Here is a 19,381-nt window from a genome sequence, read left to right as displayed (position 1 = left end):
AAAGTCTTGGATCATGTGCCATCACATTGGAATTCTCTTATAAAAGATACTACCGAGATTGGAATACACTGCATCAGGTTTAACAGAGTAGAGCATGTGGGCAGGCGCTAGGTATCAAGCGAAAGCAAAGAAGGATGCTTAATTATCGCAGGGACTTGGCAGTGGCAGTTTCAGATGTAAGTCCGGTCCCTTGAGTCACCTGATGTCACTGATCTTGCAGCAGGCCGCCTTCCTTAGAGGAGTGTTTCGTGCCATTCATTTGTGTGCGGCATGTGTTATTCATAAACACCTTGGAAACAGGCCTTAAGAAGAAAAATAACAGTACACCTGTACAAAAAATAGAAAGCTATTAAGTGATCATTTGTTAAGAGATGATTGCTGGAGAGTGATACCTGCGAAGTTTGTGAAAATCACATCACAAATGTATAGTTTGGTTTTAGAAATGGTTAACTACTGAAAATGTTAAATTCTGTATTCTCTAAGAGGTTTTGGACTGATTAAATAAAAGGTTGCGAACTCTAGGTCTTTTCTTTGATTTAACGAAGGCTTTTGACTGTGTTGACCACAAAATATTACTGCTGAAGTTGGAGTAAGGGGAATAGCTTACAACACAAAGCAGAAGGCAATTCTCCGCAATATTGACAGTGGTAGTGGGTTCAGGAGGGTAATACGGTACGCCGTGCTGGATCCCAACGGCCTCGTATCACTAGCAGTCGAGATGACAGGCACCTTATGCGCATGGCTGAAACGGATCGTGCAGCCACTTCTCGATCCCGCAGTCAACAGATGGGGACTTTTGCAAGACAGCAACCATCTGCACCAACAGTTCCACGACGTTTTCAGCAGCATGGACTTTCAGCTCTGAGACCATGGCTGCGGTTACCCCTGACGCTGCATCACAGATAGGAGCGCCTGCGATGGTGTACTCAACGACGAACCTGGCTGCCCGAATGGCAAATCGTCATTTTTTCCGATGAAATCAGATTCGATTTACATCATGATAGTCGCATCCGTGTTTGGCAACATCGCGGTGAACACACATTTGAAGCGTGTATTCGTCATCGTCATACTGGCATATCACCCGGCGTGATGGTATGGGTTGACATTGGACATTGAACAGTGGACGTCACATTTCAGATGTGTTACTGCCTGTGGCTCTACCCTTCATTCGATCCCTCTAAAACCCTACATTTCAGTAGGATAATGCACGACCTCACGTTGCAGGTCCTGTTCGGCCCTTTCTGGATACAGAACATGTTCCACTGCTGCCCTGGCCAGCACATTCTCCAGATCTCTCATTAATTGAAAACGTCTGTTCAGTGGTGGCCGAGCAACTGGCTCGTCACAATATGCCAGTCACTACTCTTGATGAACTGTGGTATCGTAGTGAAGCTGCATGGGCAGCTGTACCTGTACGCGCCATCCAAGTTCTGTTTGATTCAATGCCCAGGCGTATCAAGGCCGTTACTACGGCCAGAGGTGGTTGCTCTGGGTACTGATTTCTCAGGATCTATGCACCCAAACTGCGTGAAAATGTAATCACATGTCAGTTCTAGTATAATATATTTGTCCAATGAATACCTATTTATCATCTGTATTTCTTCTTGGTGTAGCCATTTTAATGCCAGTAGTGTATTACTTTCTTCAGGTATCTTTTGAGTGGAATTCTTGACCGGTAAATGAGCCATTACTCACGGCTTCTTCTGCGGTGCTGTAGAAAAGTGGGGTATAGGCTGTAGCTGTGGCAGAGGTGATCAGGATTAGGGCACTGCCTGTGGAAGGGAAGATTCCATCTTCTGATCTCCGTTCAGAATGCAGTTATAAGGTTCAATAAAACTACTCAACGTCAACATTGAAATATTCGTGACTCTGTGTGTTTGATTTAGTAATCTTACAAATAATAAAAGTAACTCACCTCAGGTAACGGCTCAACTTTCGTCGGTACGTGGATACCATTGATTTCAATGATGTTTGGCGTCAGTGGCCGTGCGTACTCCAAGGAGAAGTCGTTATTGGTGATGAGGAGGCTGAAGTTGTACTCCGTCTCGTAAACTGACGGTGGTTCCGTTCCGAAGAATTCTCGCATCACAGCCTCCTGTTTTGGCATTACGTCACAGAACCACTTGTAATAGACCCTTAGATAGAAGTACGTGTTGTACAGACGTTGCCAGAAGGTCATGTGGTCGGAAAAGCCCACCCAGACTTCGGGCAGGTAGGCAGGGTTCATGGGACTGCCCGAAGCGTGGTATACGGGCGCGAGCTCGGTCAGTGTCACAAATCCGACGAGAGGAGGCGAACCGACCAAGTGGGCCAGCCCGTAGTAGGCGTGGTATTGCAGGCGCTCGAAGATCACCAGGTCGAAAGTGTGGTTGCTCCTGCACAAATATTACACAAAACAATTCATTTTGATGTACATAACAGTCAAACCCAATTACATTCTCACATCTCAAATTTTAGATTAAAATGAACTATATATTTGTTGAAATAATTTTCAAATCCCACTATCACATTATTTCAGAAGTAAGTGACAGTATGAGAATAGATGGATCCGAGTAACGCACTATTCAGTTGATCAAATGAGCTTTGCTGTAGCCACATTTTGATTATGTATACGAGGATAATGGAATGTAGTCGAATTAAGTTGGGTGATGCTGAGGGAATTAGATTAGGAAATGAGACACTTAAAGTAGTAAAGGAGGTTTGCTACTTGGGGAGCAAAATAAATGATGATGGTAGAAGTAGAGAGGATATAAAATGTAGACTGGCAATGGCAAGGAAAGCGTTTTAAAAGAAGATAAATTTGTTAACAGCGAGTATAGATTTAAATGTCAGGAAGTCGTTTCTGAAAGTATTTGTATGGGGTGTAGCCATGTATGGAAGTGAAACGTGGACGATAAATAGTTTGGACAAGAAGAGAATAGAAGCTTTCGAAATGTGGTGCTACAGAAGAATGCTGAAGATTAGATGAGTAGATCACATAACTAATGAGGAAGTATTGAATAGAATTGGGGAGAAGAGGAGTTTGTGGCACAACTTGACTAGAAGAAGGGATCGGTTGGTAGGACATGTTCAGAGAAACCGAGGGATCACCAGTTTAGTATTTGGGGGCAGCGTGGAGGGTAAAACTCGTAGAGGGAGACCAAGAGAGGAATACACTAAGCATATTCAGAAGGATGTAGGCTGCAGTAGGTACTGGGAGATGAAGAAGCTTGCACAGGATAGAGTAGCATGGAGAGCCGCATCAAACCAGTCTCAGGACTAAAGACCACAACAACAACAACAACATACCTCTGCTATCTGTCTATATTAAACTACTGTCTCACGTATCCTGACAGATACCGTCACAAGAGATTCGGAATACCCTGTGGGCCATGGTCTTTTCATTAAAGTAGTTTCGATAGACAGTAAATCAAACGCTCTGTCAGTACGATGCCTAACGCTTTTTATATTTCGTTTAGACGAAAATGCTCGCATTACTGACGTCTTTAATCATGTACCAAATTTTAGTTTTAGATTTATTGGCTTTTCACCTAATGTACCGCACATATCACCAACAGCAATCAAACCTGCAATTGCGTGTCTTGACTAGAGGTATCTAAACACCACTCTGAAGAAGTACGTTGTACTGGATTTTGCTTCGCAATCCACTACCAGTACGTTACACTGACGGAATATCTAATCTGATTTTCTTTTTCGTTTTTTCGTTTGAGTCATCAGTTTTCTGATTGGTTTGATGTCGCCCGCCACGAATTCCCCTGCTGTGCCAACCTCTTCATCTCACAGCAGCACTTGCAACATACGTTCTCACTTATTTTCTGGACGTATTCCAGTCCCTGAGTTCCTCTACAGGTTTTCCCCCCTGGAGCTACCTCTAGTACCATTCTCCCTCTAGTACCATGAAAGTTATTCCCTGTTAACTTAAAAGATGTCCTACCATCCTCTCCTTTCTTCTTGTCAGTGTTTTCCACGTATTCCTTTCCTCTCCGATTCTGCTCAGTATCTCCTCATTCCTTACCTCTCCAGTCCACGTAATTTTCAAAAATTGCCTGTAGCACCACATCTCAAATGACTCGATTCAGTTCTGCTCCGTTTTCCCCACAGTTCATGTTTCACTATCATACAATGCTGTGCTGCAAACGTACATTCTCAGAAATTTCTTCATCAAATTAAGTTCTACGTTTAATACCAGTATACTTCTCTTGACCAGTAATTCCATTTTTGCCTGTGCTAGTCTGCTTTTGATGTCCGTCACTGCTTATTTCGCTTCCTAGGTAGAAGAATTCCGTAACTCCATCTACTTCGTGACCATCAATCCCGATGTTAAGTTTCTCGCTGTTTTCATTTCTGTTACTTTTCATTACTGTCGTCTCTCTCCGATTAACTTTCAATTCATATTCTGTTCTTAACCGGCTATCCATCCATTCATAAGATCCTGCAATTCTTCTTCACTTTCACTGAGAATACCAATGTCATTTGCGGATCTTGTCATTGATATCCTTTCACCCGGAATTTGTATTCCACTTTCGAACTTTTTTTATTTCCATCATTGCGTCTTCGGTCTATTGATCGAGCACTTGAGGTGAAGGACTGAATTCCTCTCTTACACCCTTTTGAATCCGAGCACTTTGTTCTTATACTTCCACTCTTATTCGTCCCTCTTTGTTCTTTTACATACTGTATATTTCCCGTCTCTCCCTATAGCTTACCCATATTATTCCCGGCATTTCAAACAATTTGCACCATTTTACGTTGTCGAACGCTTTTTCCCAGACGACAAACTCTATCAACGTGTTGAGTTTTCTCTAGCCTTGCTTCCATTATAAACCGCAGCGTCACATCTGCCTCTCTGGTGCCTTTAGCTTTACTAAAGCCAAACTGATCGTCACCTAGCGCATCCTCAATTTACTTTAATATTCTACGTTATATTAATCTTGTCAGCATCGTGGATGCATGAGCTGTTAAGGTGATTATGAGATAATTCTCGCACTTGCCAGCTCTTTCAGTATTCGGAATTGTGTGGATGATATTTTTCTGAAAATCAGATGGTGTATCTCGAGGCTCATGCATTCTACACACCAACGTGAATAGTCGTTTTTTTGTCATTTATTTCAATGCTTTTAGAAATTTCGATGGAATGTTGTCTATTCCTTCTGTATTATTTGTTCTTAAGTTTTTCAAAGCTCTTTAGAACTCTGATTCTAATTCTGGATCCCCTATCTCTTCTAAATCGACTCCGGTTTCTCCTTCTATCAGATCAGATAATTCTCCTCCTATCCGCTCTCTCCTCTGCATTTAACAGTGGAATTCCCTATGCACTATTAATGTTACCACCCTTGCTCTTAATTTCACCGAAGGTCGTTTTTACTTTCCTATATGCTGAGCCAATATATCCAACAGTCAATTCTTTTTAGATTTCTTCACATTTTTCATACAGACATTTCAAAAATGGTTCAAATGGCTCTGAGCACTATGGGACTTAACATCTTAGGTCATCAGTCTCTAAAACTTAGAACTACTTAAACCTAACTAACCTAAGGACATCACACACATCCATGCCCGAGGCAGGATTCGAACCTGCGACCGTAGCGGTGACGCGGTTCCGGACTGAAGCACCTAGAGCCGCACGGCCACCGCGGGCGGCTACAGATATTTCGTCTTAGCTTCCCTGCACGTCATATTTATTTCATTTCTAAGTGGCTTGTATTTTTATAGTCCTGAATTTCCCTGAACTTTTTTCTACTTCTTTCTTTCATCGGTCAACTGAAGTATTTCTTCCGTCACCCATAATTTCTTCGCAGTTACTGTCACTCCTTCCTCTACCACTCCATTCCAGTCCCCCACGACTATTAGATTTTCGTCTCCCTTTACGTAGTGCGTTACCCTATCAATATCCTCATACATATGTTCTGTATCTCATCTTCTTAAGCTCGCGAAGTCGGCACGTATACCAGAAATATCGTTGTCCGTGTGGGTTTCCTGTTGATTCTGATAAGAATAACACTATCGTTGAACTGTGCACAGTAACCCACTCTCTGTCCTACCTTCCTATTCATAACGAGTCCTACTCACTATACACCATTTCCTGCTCCTGTTGATATTATATTAGATTATAATCAAGTCTAAGTTTTTCTATCTTTCCTAGCACATTCAAGCTTCTTACATTCTACGCTCTGAGAGAATGTTATCCTTTCGTTGGTTAGACTATTTTTTTCTCATGGTCACCTGTCCCTTGGCAGGTTCCTCCCTGATATCCTAATGGGGGACTTTTCCGGAATCTTTTGCCAATGGAGAGATCATCATGACATTTTTTCAGTTACAGGCGACATGCCTTGTGGACACAGATTATGTGTTGTTAATTTAGTGGTTACCATTACTTCTGCATGCTCATGCCGATATTCATTGCTGATTCTCCCGCCTTTAGGGGCAGTTTCCACCGCAAAGGCACAAGAGTGCCCTGAACATCTGTGTTCTCCTCCACCCTGACTGACAGCGCCGTTGGCAGAAAGAGGGTGATTTCTTACGCCGGTAGTTTTCGGCCGCCGATTCCATTTTTTAACCAAATCTTTTGCGGTGGTAGGATTCGAATAAGGGCCCGAGGATGCCTCGATTACCCTTAGACCAACCAGAATATCGATACGATACTGTCCAATCATTGACTGAAGAGGTAAGACCACTTGGTGTCTGGGTATGGAGCTCTACAGCTTCTATTTGATATGTCATCCTATTAGATCGATTACGAATGAGTTGGACAAAATAATATCATCTATCAAAAGATACAGCATCTTTAGTGATAGGCTTTTAGCGCCCATTTTGGTAAAATTACTGTTTGCGTCGAACGTTAATGTAAGTAATGCACAGCCGACTCCACATGCAGGAGGGTCACTTCTGTAGAAATTGTCCTTGGAGGAGGAAATCGACAGTATACCACGTCCCATCAAATACTCTAAAAAAGTGCACTTATATTCGTATCTGTGTGCTGAGAGGGTCACACGAGATGCTGGAGTTGGTCATCGTGTTCGTTAAAGCAGTCTTGAACAGTTCCAGAGGTTTGCCAGGGAGCTTCCCGGTTTTCGTATACAGGGCGTTTCCCAACGAACAAAACTTGGGGCAGTGCGTGAATATCCAGTTCTCTCATACGGCACAATAAGCATGCGACCAACGGCATCACATGATCTCTAACGAGACTCACAACAGAGTAGAGACAATCACCATGACAGGTTTCTGCCTACCTTTATCGAAACTTTCTGTTGGTCGCCAATAACGTGAAGGATGACACATGTCACCCAGCCCGCCGAATATCCGAGCTTTTAAAATACAACTTCCGGGATAGGAGAACGGAGAACAGCCCCCTAATCGAATCTGTCTCTTGAATTAACGGCGAGAGCCGTTGAGCCGGCAGCCTGGATGTTGAATGGTCATATAAAACAGGTTTTACCAAAAGCAGATTCTTAGCTTTGATTCACCGGGCGAGGTGGCGCAGTGGTTAGCACAGTGGACTCGCATCCGGGAGGACGATGGTTCAATCCCACGTCCAACCATCCTGATTTAGGTTTTCCGTGATTTCCCTAAAACGCATAAGGCAACTGCTCGGATGGTTTCTTTAAAGCGAACGGCCAACTCCCTTCCCTAATTCGATGAGATCGATGACATCCACCCCCAAATCAACCACCCATAGCTTTGTTGCAAGCGACTAGAGAATATACACCGCTGGCCATTAAAATTGTTACACCAAGAAGAAATGCAGATGATAAACTGGTATTCATTGGACAAATATATTATACTAGAACTGACATGTGATTACATTTTCACGCAGTTTGGGTGCATAGATCCTGAGAAATCAGTACCCAGAACAACGATCTCTGATCGTAATAACGGCTCTGATACGCCTGGGCATTGAGTCAAACAGAGCTTGGATGTCGTGTACAGGTACAGCTGCCCATGCAGCTTCAACACGATACCACAGTTCATCAAGAGTAGCGACTGGCGTATTGTGACGAGCCAGTTGTTCGGCCACTATTGACCAGGCGTTTTCAGTTGGTGAGAGATCTGAAGAATGTGCTGGCCTGGGCAGCAGTCGAACATGTTCTGTATCCAGAAAGGGCCGAACAGGACGTGCAACATGCGGTAGTGCATTATCCTACTGAAATGTAGGGTTTCGCATGGATCGAATGAAGTGCAGAGCTACGGGTCGTAACACATCTGAAATGTAACGTCCACTGTTCAAAGTGCCGTCAATGCGATCAAGAGCTGACCGAGACGTGAAACCAATGGCACATCATACCGTCACGCCGGGTGATACGCCAGTAAGGCTATGACGAATACACGCTTTCAATGTGCGTTCACAGCTATGTCGCCAAACACGGATGAGACAATCATGATGCTGTAAACAGAACCTGGATTCATCCGAAAAAATGACGTTTAGCCATTCGTGCACCCAGGTTCGTCGTTGAGTAACACCATCGCAGGCGTCAAAGGTAACCGCAGCCATGTTCTCCGAGCTGCTGCAAACGTCGTCGAACTGTTCGAACAGATGGTTGTTGTCTTGCAAACGTCCCCATCTGCAGGACTGAGGGATCGAGACGTGGCTTCACGATCCATTACAGCCATGCGGATAAGATGCCTGTCATCTCGACTGCCAGTGATACGAGGCCGTTGGGATCCAGCACGGCGTTCCGTATTACCCTCCTGAACCCACCGATTCCATATTATGCTAACATTGCATCTAGACCAACGCGAGCAGCATTGTCGCAATACGATAAACCGCAATCGTGATAGGCTACAATCCGACCTTCATCAAAGTCGGAAACGTGACGGTACGCATTTCTCCTCGTTGCACGAGGCATGACAACAACGTTTCACCAGGCAAAGCTGGTCAGCTCTGTTTGTGTATGAGAAATCGGTTGCAAACTTTCCTCATGTCAGCTCGTTGTAGTTGTGAATGGTCTGAAAACTAATCATTTGCATATCACAGCATCTTCTTCCTGTCGGTTAAATTTCGCGTCTGCAGCACGTCATCTTCGTGGTGTAGCAGTTGTAATGGCCAGTAGTGTATACGTTATCCACGGAAGAACTGGCTTTAAGAAAATTCGATAATTCCTCGTCGTCGCTCGTCGGCCCGGAGCCACACTAGGTTGGATTAATAGAAGCTACAGAGCTGCGGGTTCGGTTAGTAAGCCGAAGAGCATTACGATGATGTCACGAGAGCGGAACATTGTATGTTTTACCGCTCAAAAAGTGCTGCCAACAACTGTGAAGTGGTATCCGTACAGATTACGCAGCCGGCCGCGGTAGTCTCGCGGTTCTAGGCGCGCAGTCCGGAACCGTGCGACCGCTACGGTCGCAGGTTCGAATCCTGCCTCGGGCATGGATGTGTGTGATGTCCTTAGGTTAGTTACGTTTAATTACTTCTAAGTTCTAGGTGACTGATGACCTCAGACGTTAAGTCGCATAGTGCTCAGAGCCATTTGAAACACTTTTTCTTACTGAGGTTCAGGACACTTTCTCTCTCTCTCTCTTGGAGTGAGAAACTGTCCCTAAATGGCAGAAGAATTAGCAATGATCAGCAGCATGAGGGTGCAGAAGGCAATGAAAACTAGGGCATTAAAGGCACATAATGTGTATCCGCAGGACGTGTTGTCTGTAAATGAAAAAATATCATGTTTATCTCTCCATTGGCAAAAGATTCCGGAATAGCCCCCCATTCGGATCTCCGGGAAGGGACTGTCAAGGAGGAGGTGACCATGAAAAAAAGTTGAATAACCAGTGGAACGATAACGTGGTACGAGTCATGGCGTGGAACATCGGAAGTTGGAACGTGGTGGGGAAGCTAGAAAATCTCGAAAAGGAAATGCAAAGGCTGAATTCAAATGTAATGGCGATCATTGAAGGTAAATAGAGAGAAAACTAGCATTCCTGGTTAGACAAGTATAGGGTAATATCAACAGCAGCGGAAAATCTTATAAATAGACCAGGATTCTGTACGAGTAGGAAAGCAGGGAAGACAGTGAGTTACTATGAACAGTTCAGTAACAGGATTATTCACACCAAAATCGACAGCAAATCCACACCCACAACAGCAGTTCAGGTGTACATGGTGACCGACGAAGGAAAGTATGAAGACATAGAAAACGCATATGAGCATACTGAACAGTTAATTCAGTACGTAAAGGGAGATGCAAATCTAATAGTCAAGAGCGGTTGGAACGCGATTACAGGGGAAGGAATAGAGGAAAGGGTTACGTGAGAATATGGGCTTGGTGGTAAGACTGAGAGAGGAGAATGACTAATTGAATTCTGCAATAAATTTCAGATTGATTGTAAGAGCGAATACTCGCTGCAGGAATAACAAGTGGAGATGGTATACTCGCGAAAGGCCAGGAGACATGGGAAAATTTCAGTTAGGTTAAATGATGGTCAAGCAGAGATTCCGAAGTCAGATACTGGATTATAAGACGTATCTAGGGCCAGATACAGACTCAGGTCACATGTTAATTTTAATGAACAGCAGGTTGACGTTTAACAGGAGACTGAGGAAGAATCAACGGGCAAAGTAAAGGGACACTGACATACTAAGGAATGATGAGATGTGCTTGAATTTGTCTGAGGTTATTGATACTGTGATAATGAAAAGCTCAGTAAGCAGCTTACTTCAAGATAAATAGCCATCAGTAAAAAGGGCAATACTGAATTTGGACACAAAAATGTCGATACTAGGACGGCAACTGCAAAGAAAGCACAGGTATGGAAAGTAATGTTTCAGTTGATCAACGAGCGAAGGAAACACAAAAATGTTCAGGGGATTTCGGGAATAGTGACGCAGAGCTCACATAGGAATGAAATAAATAGGAAATTCAAGGAAGATAAGGGGAAGTGGTTGAAGGAAGAATTTGTTGTTGTTGTTGTGGTCTTCAGTCCTGAGACTGGTTTGATGCAGCTCTTCCATGCTACTCTATCCCGTGCAAGCTTCTTCATCTCCCAGTACCTACTGCAGCCTACATCCTTCTGAATCTGCTTAGTGTATTCATCTCTTGGTATCCCTCTACGATTTTTACCCTCCACGCTGCCCTCCAATACTAAATTGGTGATCACGTGATGCCTCAACACATGTCCTGCCAACCGATCCCTTCTTCTAGTCAAGTTGTGCCACAAACTTGCCTTCTCCCCAATCCTATTCAATACTTCCTCATTCGTTATGTGATCTACCCGTCTAATCTTCAGCATTCTTCTGTAGCACCATATTTCAAAAGCTTCTATTCTCTTCGTGTCCAAACTATTTATCGTCCATTTTTCACTTCCATACATGGCTACACTCCATACAAATACTTTCAAAAATGACTTCCTGGCATTTAAATCTATACTCAATGTTAACAAATTTCTCTTCTTCAGAAATGCTTTCCTTGCCATTGCCAGTCTACATTTTATACCCTCTCTACTTCGACCAACATCAGTTATTTTGCTCCCCAAATAGCAAACCTCCTTTACTACTTTAAGTGTCTCATTTCCTAATCTAATTCCCTCAGCATCACCCGACTTTATTCGACTACATTCCATTATCCTCGTTTTGCTTTTGATGATGTTCATCTTATATCCTCCTTTCAAGACACAATCCATTCCGTTCAACTGCTCTTCCAAGTCCTTTGCCGTCTCTGACAGAATTACAATGTCATCGGCGAATCTCAAAGTTTTTATTTCTTCTCCATAGATTTTAGTACCTACTCCGAATTTTTCTTTTGTTTCCTTCACTGCTTGCTCAATATACAGATTGAATAACATCGGGAAGAGGCTACAACCCTGTATCACTCCCTTCCCAACCACTGTTTCCCTTTCATGTCCCTCGACTATTATAACTGCCATCTGGTTTCTGTACAAATTGTAAATAGCCTTTCGCTCCCTGTATTTTACTCCTGCCACCTTCAGAATTTGAAAGAGAGTATTCCAGTCAACATTGTCAAAAGCTTTCTCAAAGTCTACAAATGCTACAAACGTAGGTTTGCCTTTTCTTAATCTAGCTTCTAAAATAAGTCGTAGGGTCAGTATTGCCTCACGTGTCCCCATATTTCTACGTAATCCAAACTGATCTTCCACAAGGTGGGCTTCTACCAGTTTTTCCATTCGTCTGTAAAGAATTCGCGTTAGTATTTTGCAGCCGTGACTTATTAAACTGATAGTTCGGTAATTTTCACACCTGTCAACGCCTGCTTTCTTTGATATTGGAATTATTATATTCTTCTTGAAGTCTGAGGGTATTTCGCCTGTCTTATACATTTTGCTCACCAGATGGTAGAGTTTTGTCAGGACTGGCTCTCCCAAGGCCGTCAGTAGTTCTAATGGAATGTTGTCTACTCTCGGGGGTGTTGTTTCGACTTAGGTCTTTCAGTGCTCTGTCAAACTCTTTACGCAGTATCATATCTCCTATTTCATCTTCATCTACATCCTCTTCCATTTCCATAATATTGTCCTCAAGTACATCATCCTTGTATAGACCCTCTATGTAATCCTTCCACCTTTCTGCTTTCCCTTCTTTGCTTAGAACTGGGTTTTCATCCGAGCTCTTGACGTTCATGCAAGTGGTTCTCTTATCCCCAAAGGTCTCTTTAATTTTCCTGTAGGCAGTATCTATCTTTCCCCTAGTGATACTCGCTTCTACATCCTTACATTTGTCCTCTAGTCATGCCTGCTTAGCAATTTTGCCTACTTCAATTACTGCATTTTTATATTTTTTTCTTTCATCAGTTAAATCCAATATATCTACTGTTACCCAAGGATTTCTACTAGCCCTCGTCTTTTTACCTACTTGATCCTCTGCTGCCTTCACTACTTCATCCCTCAGAGCTACCCATTCTTCTTCTATTGTATTTCGTTCCCCCATTCCTGTCAATCGGTCCCTTATGCTCTCCTTGAAACTCTGTACAACCTCTGGTTTAGACTGTTTATCCAGGTCCCATCTCCTTAAATTCCCACCTTTTTGCAGTTTCTTAAGTTTTATTCTACAGATCATAACCAATAGATTGTGGTCAGAGTCTACATCTGCTCCTGGAAATGTCTTACAATTAAATCCTGGTTCCTCAATCTATTTCTTACTATTATATAATCTATCTGAATGTGAAGAAATCTAAAACTTAACGACTGTCGGAAGGTCTGACTCAGTAGAGAGGAAAGTAATTAATGCCAAGGGAGGTGGGAGTGAGAATGCAATTTCAATTCCACTGTTAAATGCAGAGGACATAGGTGATAGGTGGAAAGATTACATTGAAGGACTCTATGAGTGGGAGATCTGATGACGTGATAGCAGAAGAAAGAGGAGTCGATAGGGAAGAGAGATGGGATCTAGTAGTAGAATCAGAGTTTAGAAGAGTTTTGGATGACTTTAGATCAAATAATGCTGACGAGATAGACAACATTCCATCTTAATTTTTAAAATCATTGGGGCAAGTGGTAGGAAAACGACCATTCACACTGGTGCGTGGAACTTGTGAGACTGGCATTTGGCCATCAAAATTGCGGAGGAGCACTTTCAGAAGACTGCAAGAGCCAGCAAGTGTGAGAGTGGCCAACAGAGCTCTACTGGTATGAAACATACGCATTAATTTCAGGAATACATTTCTGAGAATGTGTGATTGGAGAACAGGTAGTGAAACATGGATTGTGGGAAAACCAGAACAGAAGAGAACCGATCTTAACAGCTCATGCAGCTCAGATGCCGACAAGAATTATACACAGAAGAATGGAAAAGAAAAGTGAAGAGCTATTAGATGACAAGCAGTTTGGCTTTAAGAAGGCTTACACGAATCAGAGAGGCGGTTGTGATGTTGCGGTTGATAACGCAAGAAAGACTGAAGAAATATCAAGACATTCTCATTGGGTCTGTCGAACTGGAAAAAGCATTCGACAACATCAAATGCAGCAAGATGTTCTACATTCTGTGAAAATTAAGCGTAAGCTATAGGGACAGTTGGGTAACACGCGATATGTACAAGCACCAAGAGAGAACAATAAGAGTGGAAAACCAAGAGGGAAGTGCTTGGATTGAAAAGGATGTAAGCCAGGGACGTTCAATACATACATCGAAGAAACAATGACGGAAATAAAAGAAAGGTTGTGACATCAAACAAAACAAAAAAATATTTAAGCGCGAGGTTTCGTTTGGATCATGAGTACCGCTTCGATGTCGCGCCTACGCGACCAAGGGAATGACTTCGGGCACGCTCCGGAATGGGCCTAAGGAATGGCACGTTGGCTACTGCCTACAAAGAGTTCCCTTCGTTGAGGCATTGTGGCCTCGGTTCCGCCACAAGCAGATGGATCGGACAGAGCAGTCAAAAATTCAAAGGTGGGCGAACGTGACGTCAATTTCGCCACTAACGCTCAGTTGCTTCTTGCGTATTGTTCGTATTTGCGCTCATGGATCGTAAGCTGTAACTGATACAATGAAGCGCAATACGTCATATTAAACAGGGAAGCATCACGGTTCTACTGACGTGCAGATTTAAAGTTGGAATCAGAATATGTAGAATGTTGCATCGCCGTTTTCGTAACTTTTCATTATTTAATGTACAAAAGAGATCGGAAACTCAATCTATAGCGAGGAATTAAGGATTTGTAGCATAATTCATTAGGCTGCGAAATACATTTAAATTGAATTTTAATTGAAAATTTAAATAATATCTGATACAAGAAAATTGGAGGGTGGGAATCAGTAACAGGCTTAGTGCCAAGAAAAATATTTTTTTGAGCTATACCCGAAGAACTAAGCTAAGTGTCACTGCCAACAATCTGAAAAGCGGGCTAAGCGCTACGAGCGTTTCTAGTAGAGCACGTATGGCGTGAAAAATAGTATGAGCGGTGTGTGCCGGCCCACTGCTGAGACTAGAGGGAGTCAAGTAGAACAAAGCCCTGTAATTGTCTGCAGCGTGTGACATAGATTTTGTCCAGACTGAAGACGTAAGAGACTGTAAGAACGACAGAGTGTCACTTGAAAGTAATGGAAAAGGCGACACCTAACAATCCATTTGTGGTTACTATGCTCCAGCATAAGGACTTTTTGTTTTTTGTTAAGAAAACAGCCGATACGTATATTAACACAACGAACGTAAATATTTCTGAATGAGTGAAAGGTTCATGCTGTGTCGCCATGATTGGAACATTGTTAACGAATTTAAAGGCTGGAGCACCTACAAGATTTTCAAGGAAGTGATTACCGCGTGTAGAAAGAGAGAAGTGTTTTGGGTCGTTGGCAGTGCGACAGCAGTACTTCGTGCAAATTCACTGTGGACTAAGGTGTCAACAGCTTGGCGACGGGTGCCCGTTTGAGATAAATAACATTTTACACTGCACTGGCGTGAACTTTCTGAAAGTAAACACCCTGCAACCATCGTCTGAGGGGTCCAGGACAGAGGAGCGAGGAGTAACTTTTGGGGAATGGGTTCGTGACTGTTGGTTGCAGTTCGTTGATTTAGGGGAGGGTACCGAAAAGCGAGATCATCTGTCCCATTGGATTAGGGTAGGATGTGGGACGTCGGCCGTGTCCTTTCAAAGGAACCATCCCGGCATTTGCCTGAAGCGATTAGGGGAAATCACGGCGAACCTAAATCAGGATGGAAGCACACAGGTTCGAACTGTCGTCGTCCCGTATGCAAGTCGAATGTGCTGACCACTGCGCCATCTCGCCCGGTGGCTTCGTGGAATTCCCAAGGTGATCTCATTATTCTGGAAGGCGCAATGGGCCAACACAAGTGCGCCCATCCTCACGCACTGTTTGTTTTCGCTCAGCACCATCCCGACTACCAGCACGACAATGCAACGTGTCTGACAATTTTTAGTGTCGGTGCGTGGCTAGGCGAGCACTGGGGCGAGGCTGACTGATCACCAAACTCCCCCATTAAGAACCTGTGGGGTCACTGCGATAGGGTTGTTCACACCACGGATCCTCCGCCGAGCTGTCAATGGCACTGACGTCAGTGTTGCTCCACATCGTTGGCGGCATGCTTCCAGAAACTCATCCACTGTCCTCCTTTACGTCTCGCGGCGGTCCGCACTGCAGATGGTTAACTCAGGCTTTTGGCAGGCGGCCATGTTAATGTCACTGGAGAGAGTACATTAAGATGTTCTGTATCGTAATAAATTAGACTGTGTCAAGCATTTTAATTAGATTTTAACTCAAAATTGATATAAAATCTGACGCTAGACAAGTGCACGTCCAGCAGGACGGTATGTGTTAGCGGAGATCGATACATACTACATTCCATCCTTAGTTGTGTCCGCCCCGATAGCTGAGTGGTCAGAGTGAGGGAGTGTCGTCCTGCGGGCCCGGGTTCGCTTCCCGGCTGTGTCGTGGATTTTCTCCGCTCAGGGGCTGCGTGTTGTGTTGTCTTCTTCACTTAAAACTTCCGGGCTGATAGGCCGTGGTCGAAGTATAATACTCTGCCCTGACGTTTCGTCTCCGACTGCGGGAGACAACCTCTGAGGTACAGCGGCCAACTGCGGAGAGAACTCGAGGAAGCGCTGATTATATAGGCAGTACAGAGGGCGCCACTGTAGATCACGTGGCGTTGGCTATGAGATTGTCTCTGCTAATGGCAACATTCTCGATTGAAAGTAATCGATCGTCACGCTTGCGGTGCAACGCTGACATCTAAATTTTATCCCGTTTAACACCTTCGTATTTCCTGTTGAATTTATTACGGTGTTTATCAATCTCGATAGCCTCTGTATACAAGCGTGCATAATAATGCGAGGTTTTTGATATGACGCTCGTCTCGCTGAATTTTATTTCATGATCACCTTCCTGGTAAACATGTTCCGCTAAGGCCGATTTATCCGTGTGACCCAGGTGGCAATTCCTTTTATGTTCAACAAGACGGGTGTTCACACTTTTCTTTGTAGTACCGATATAAACCTGTCCACAAATAAAGGAATTTTATATAACCCCTGCGTAGCCAAAGGGTGTCGTGCATCTTTTTCCGATCTTAAATATTCTGTTATTTTATTGGTGGGTCTGAAAATACTTTCCACCCTATACTTGCTTAAAACTTTCTGAATGCGATCTGTGACCTTACTGATGAACGGAAGAAAAACTTTGCCCTTGGGTGACTGTTGTTAGTCGTTGTTCCTGATTCTCTGCCTAGAGCGAAGTGCTCGATCTATATCCTTGTTAGAATAGCCATTCTTCACGAACGTTGACCGTAGGTGTTCAGTCTCATCTTTTAAATAAACCGGTTCACAAATTTTGTACGCTCTGTCTACCAAGGTTTTCACTACACCCCCTTTTTTGGCGAGGGTAGTGGTTTGAATCTTTATCTAGATAACGATCAGTATGTGTGACGTTTCTATACACCTTATGGCCCAACTTTCCGTCCCGTCGTTTAATCACAGGCACATCCAGGAAATTCAATTGCCCATTCCTTTCCGTCTCCACAGTAAATTGGATTTTCGGGTTAATGCTGTTTAAACGTGTCATGAAGGCATCCAACTCCTCTGCTCCGTATGTCCATACTACGAACGTGTCATCACGGTAGTGATACCATCTGGTTGGTCTCTTACTGGTAGTCTGCAAAGCTCGTTATCCAAAAGTCTCCAGAAATAAGTTAGCCACAACAGGACTGAGAGGACTGCCCAGGGCCACCCCGTCAATCTGTTCATAAAAGTTATTATTTTATTAAAAGTAGGTTGTGGTGAGGCAGTGTCGGAATAATCCCATAATATAGGTAGGAAAAATATTCGCTATGCATAAGATAGCTTCGTTTACCGGAATCATGGTAAATAACGACACAGCGTCAAAGCTGACGAGGATGTCATCGGGGCTCACGCTTGTTCCTTTAACTTGTCAATGAAATGAGCTGAATTTTTAATATGACTGCCCGTTCTACCAACACAAGATTGCAGCAATGAGGCAAGGTGTCTTGCTAAGTCGTGTATATGACCGCCTATAGCGCTGACAATTGGCCTCAACGGAATCTCAGGTTTATGCACTGTGGCTAACCTTTAAGTGAAGACAATACCGGCCGTGAAAGATTACATTGTATTTGTTGTGTTCATCATCACTTCATCCTCGTCCGGCGCGCAGGTTGCCCAAAGTGGCGTCGAATGTAATCAGACCTACACCAAGGCGGTCGGACCTGCCTCGTAAGGGGCCTCCCGGCCAATGACGACAAACGCTCATTTCCATTCCCATCCTTGGATATTAAGATTTTGAACTTATATTGGGTGCTTCATTAACTTCCTTTAAAATAGCATTGTTTTGCCCATAATTTGTGACCTGTTACAGATATCTCAATTCTGAATAGTGCACTGGGAAGAAGCGTACATATCTGATGAGGATGTGGTGTCATATCCGTAATTGCAGTTTTTGACAGCACGAAAAGTATGAACGGTTTACGAGCATTACAAGGAAGTTTTGCAGTTACCGGGTGATCAAAAAGTCAGTGTAAATTTAATAATTAATAAACCACGGAATAATGTAGATAGACAGGTAAAAATTGACACACTTGCTTGGATTTGCACGGGGTTTTATTAGAACTAAAAAAAACAAAGTTCGCATAATGTCCGACAGATGCGCGTGGTTTGGTGATGATCGTGTGCTGAGCCGCCACTTTCGTCATGCTTGGCCAGGTCCCCAGACCTCAGTCTGTGCGATTATTGGCTTCGGGGTTACCTGAAGTCGCAACTGTATCGTGATCGACCGACATCTCTAGGGATGCTGAAAGACAACATCCAACGCCAATGCCTCACCGTAACTTACAGTGCTGTTCACAACATTATTCCTCGACTACAGCTATTGTTGAGGAGTGATGGTGGACATATTGAGAATTTCCTGTAAAGAACATCTTTGCTTTGTCTTACTTTGTTATGCTAATTATTGCTATTCTGATTAGATGAAGCACCATCTGACGGACATTTTTTGAACTTTTGTATTCTTTTTGTTCTAATAAAACCCCTTGTCATTCCAAGCATGTGTGTCAAATGGTTCAAATGGCTCTGAGCACTAACAGACTTAACTTCTGAGGTCATCAGTCCCCTAGAAGGAACTACTTAAACCTTACTAACCTAAAGACATCACACACATCTATGCCCGAGGCAGGATTCGAACCTGCGACCGTAGTGGTCGCGCGGTTCCAGACTGTAGCGCCTAGAACCGCTCACCACCTCGGCCGGCCAACCATGTGTGTCAATTTGTACCGCTCTATTTACATTATTCCGTGATTTATTCAGTTTTCAAATTTATACTGACTGTTTGATCATCCTTTATTTAATCTTAAATACAGGATGAAATATTGCATGTAGAATTAAACGTAGAATACCGATACGAGCCAGAATTTTGTCGCCCCTTTAACGCTACAATGAGGATGTTATTTATGTATCAAAATGTGGAAGTTAAGCTGGTGAC

General features: G+C 43.4%; 1 protein-coding gene across 2 annotated transcripts in view; it reads right to left on the bottom strand.

Moving 5' to 3' along the window:
• The window catches only part of LOC126335559 (UDP-glucosyltransferase 2-like), a 470,415-nt gene that overhangs the window by 41,246 nt on the left and 409,788 nt on the right, over window positions 1-19,381 (bottom strand). Inside the window, exon 4 of one of the 2 annotated variants that reach the window (XM_049998977.1) lies at window positions 1,916-2,375. The exons of the other annotated variant lie outside the window; for it this stretch is intronic. Within the exon in view, the coding sequence (XP_049854934.1) occupies window positions 1,916-2,375 (460 nt within the window). The remainder of the gene's footprint in view (window positions 1-1,915; window positions 2,376-19,381) is intronic. 2 annotated transcript variants of the gene reach the window in all.

Source organism: Schistocerca gregaria, chromosome 2, assembly GCF_023897955.1.
Source record: "Schistocerca gregaria isolate iqSchGreg1 chromosome 2, iqSchGreg1.2, whole genome shotgun sequence".
In the NCBI taxonomy this organism is placed as follows: Eukaryota; Metazoa; Arthropoda; class Insecta; order Orthoptera; family Acrididae; genus Schistocerca; species Schistocerca gregaria.
The sequence above is the reverse complement of the archived record's forward strand: the minus strand, read 5'-3'. Positions and strand labels throughout refer to the sequence as shown.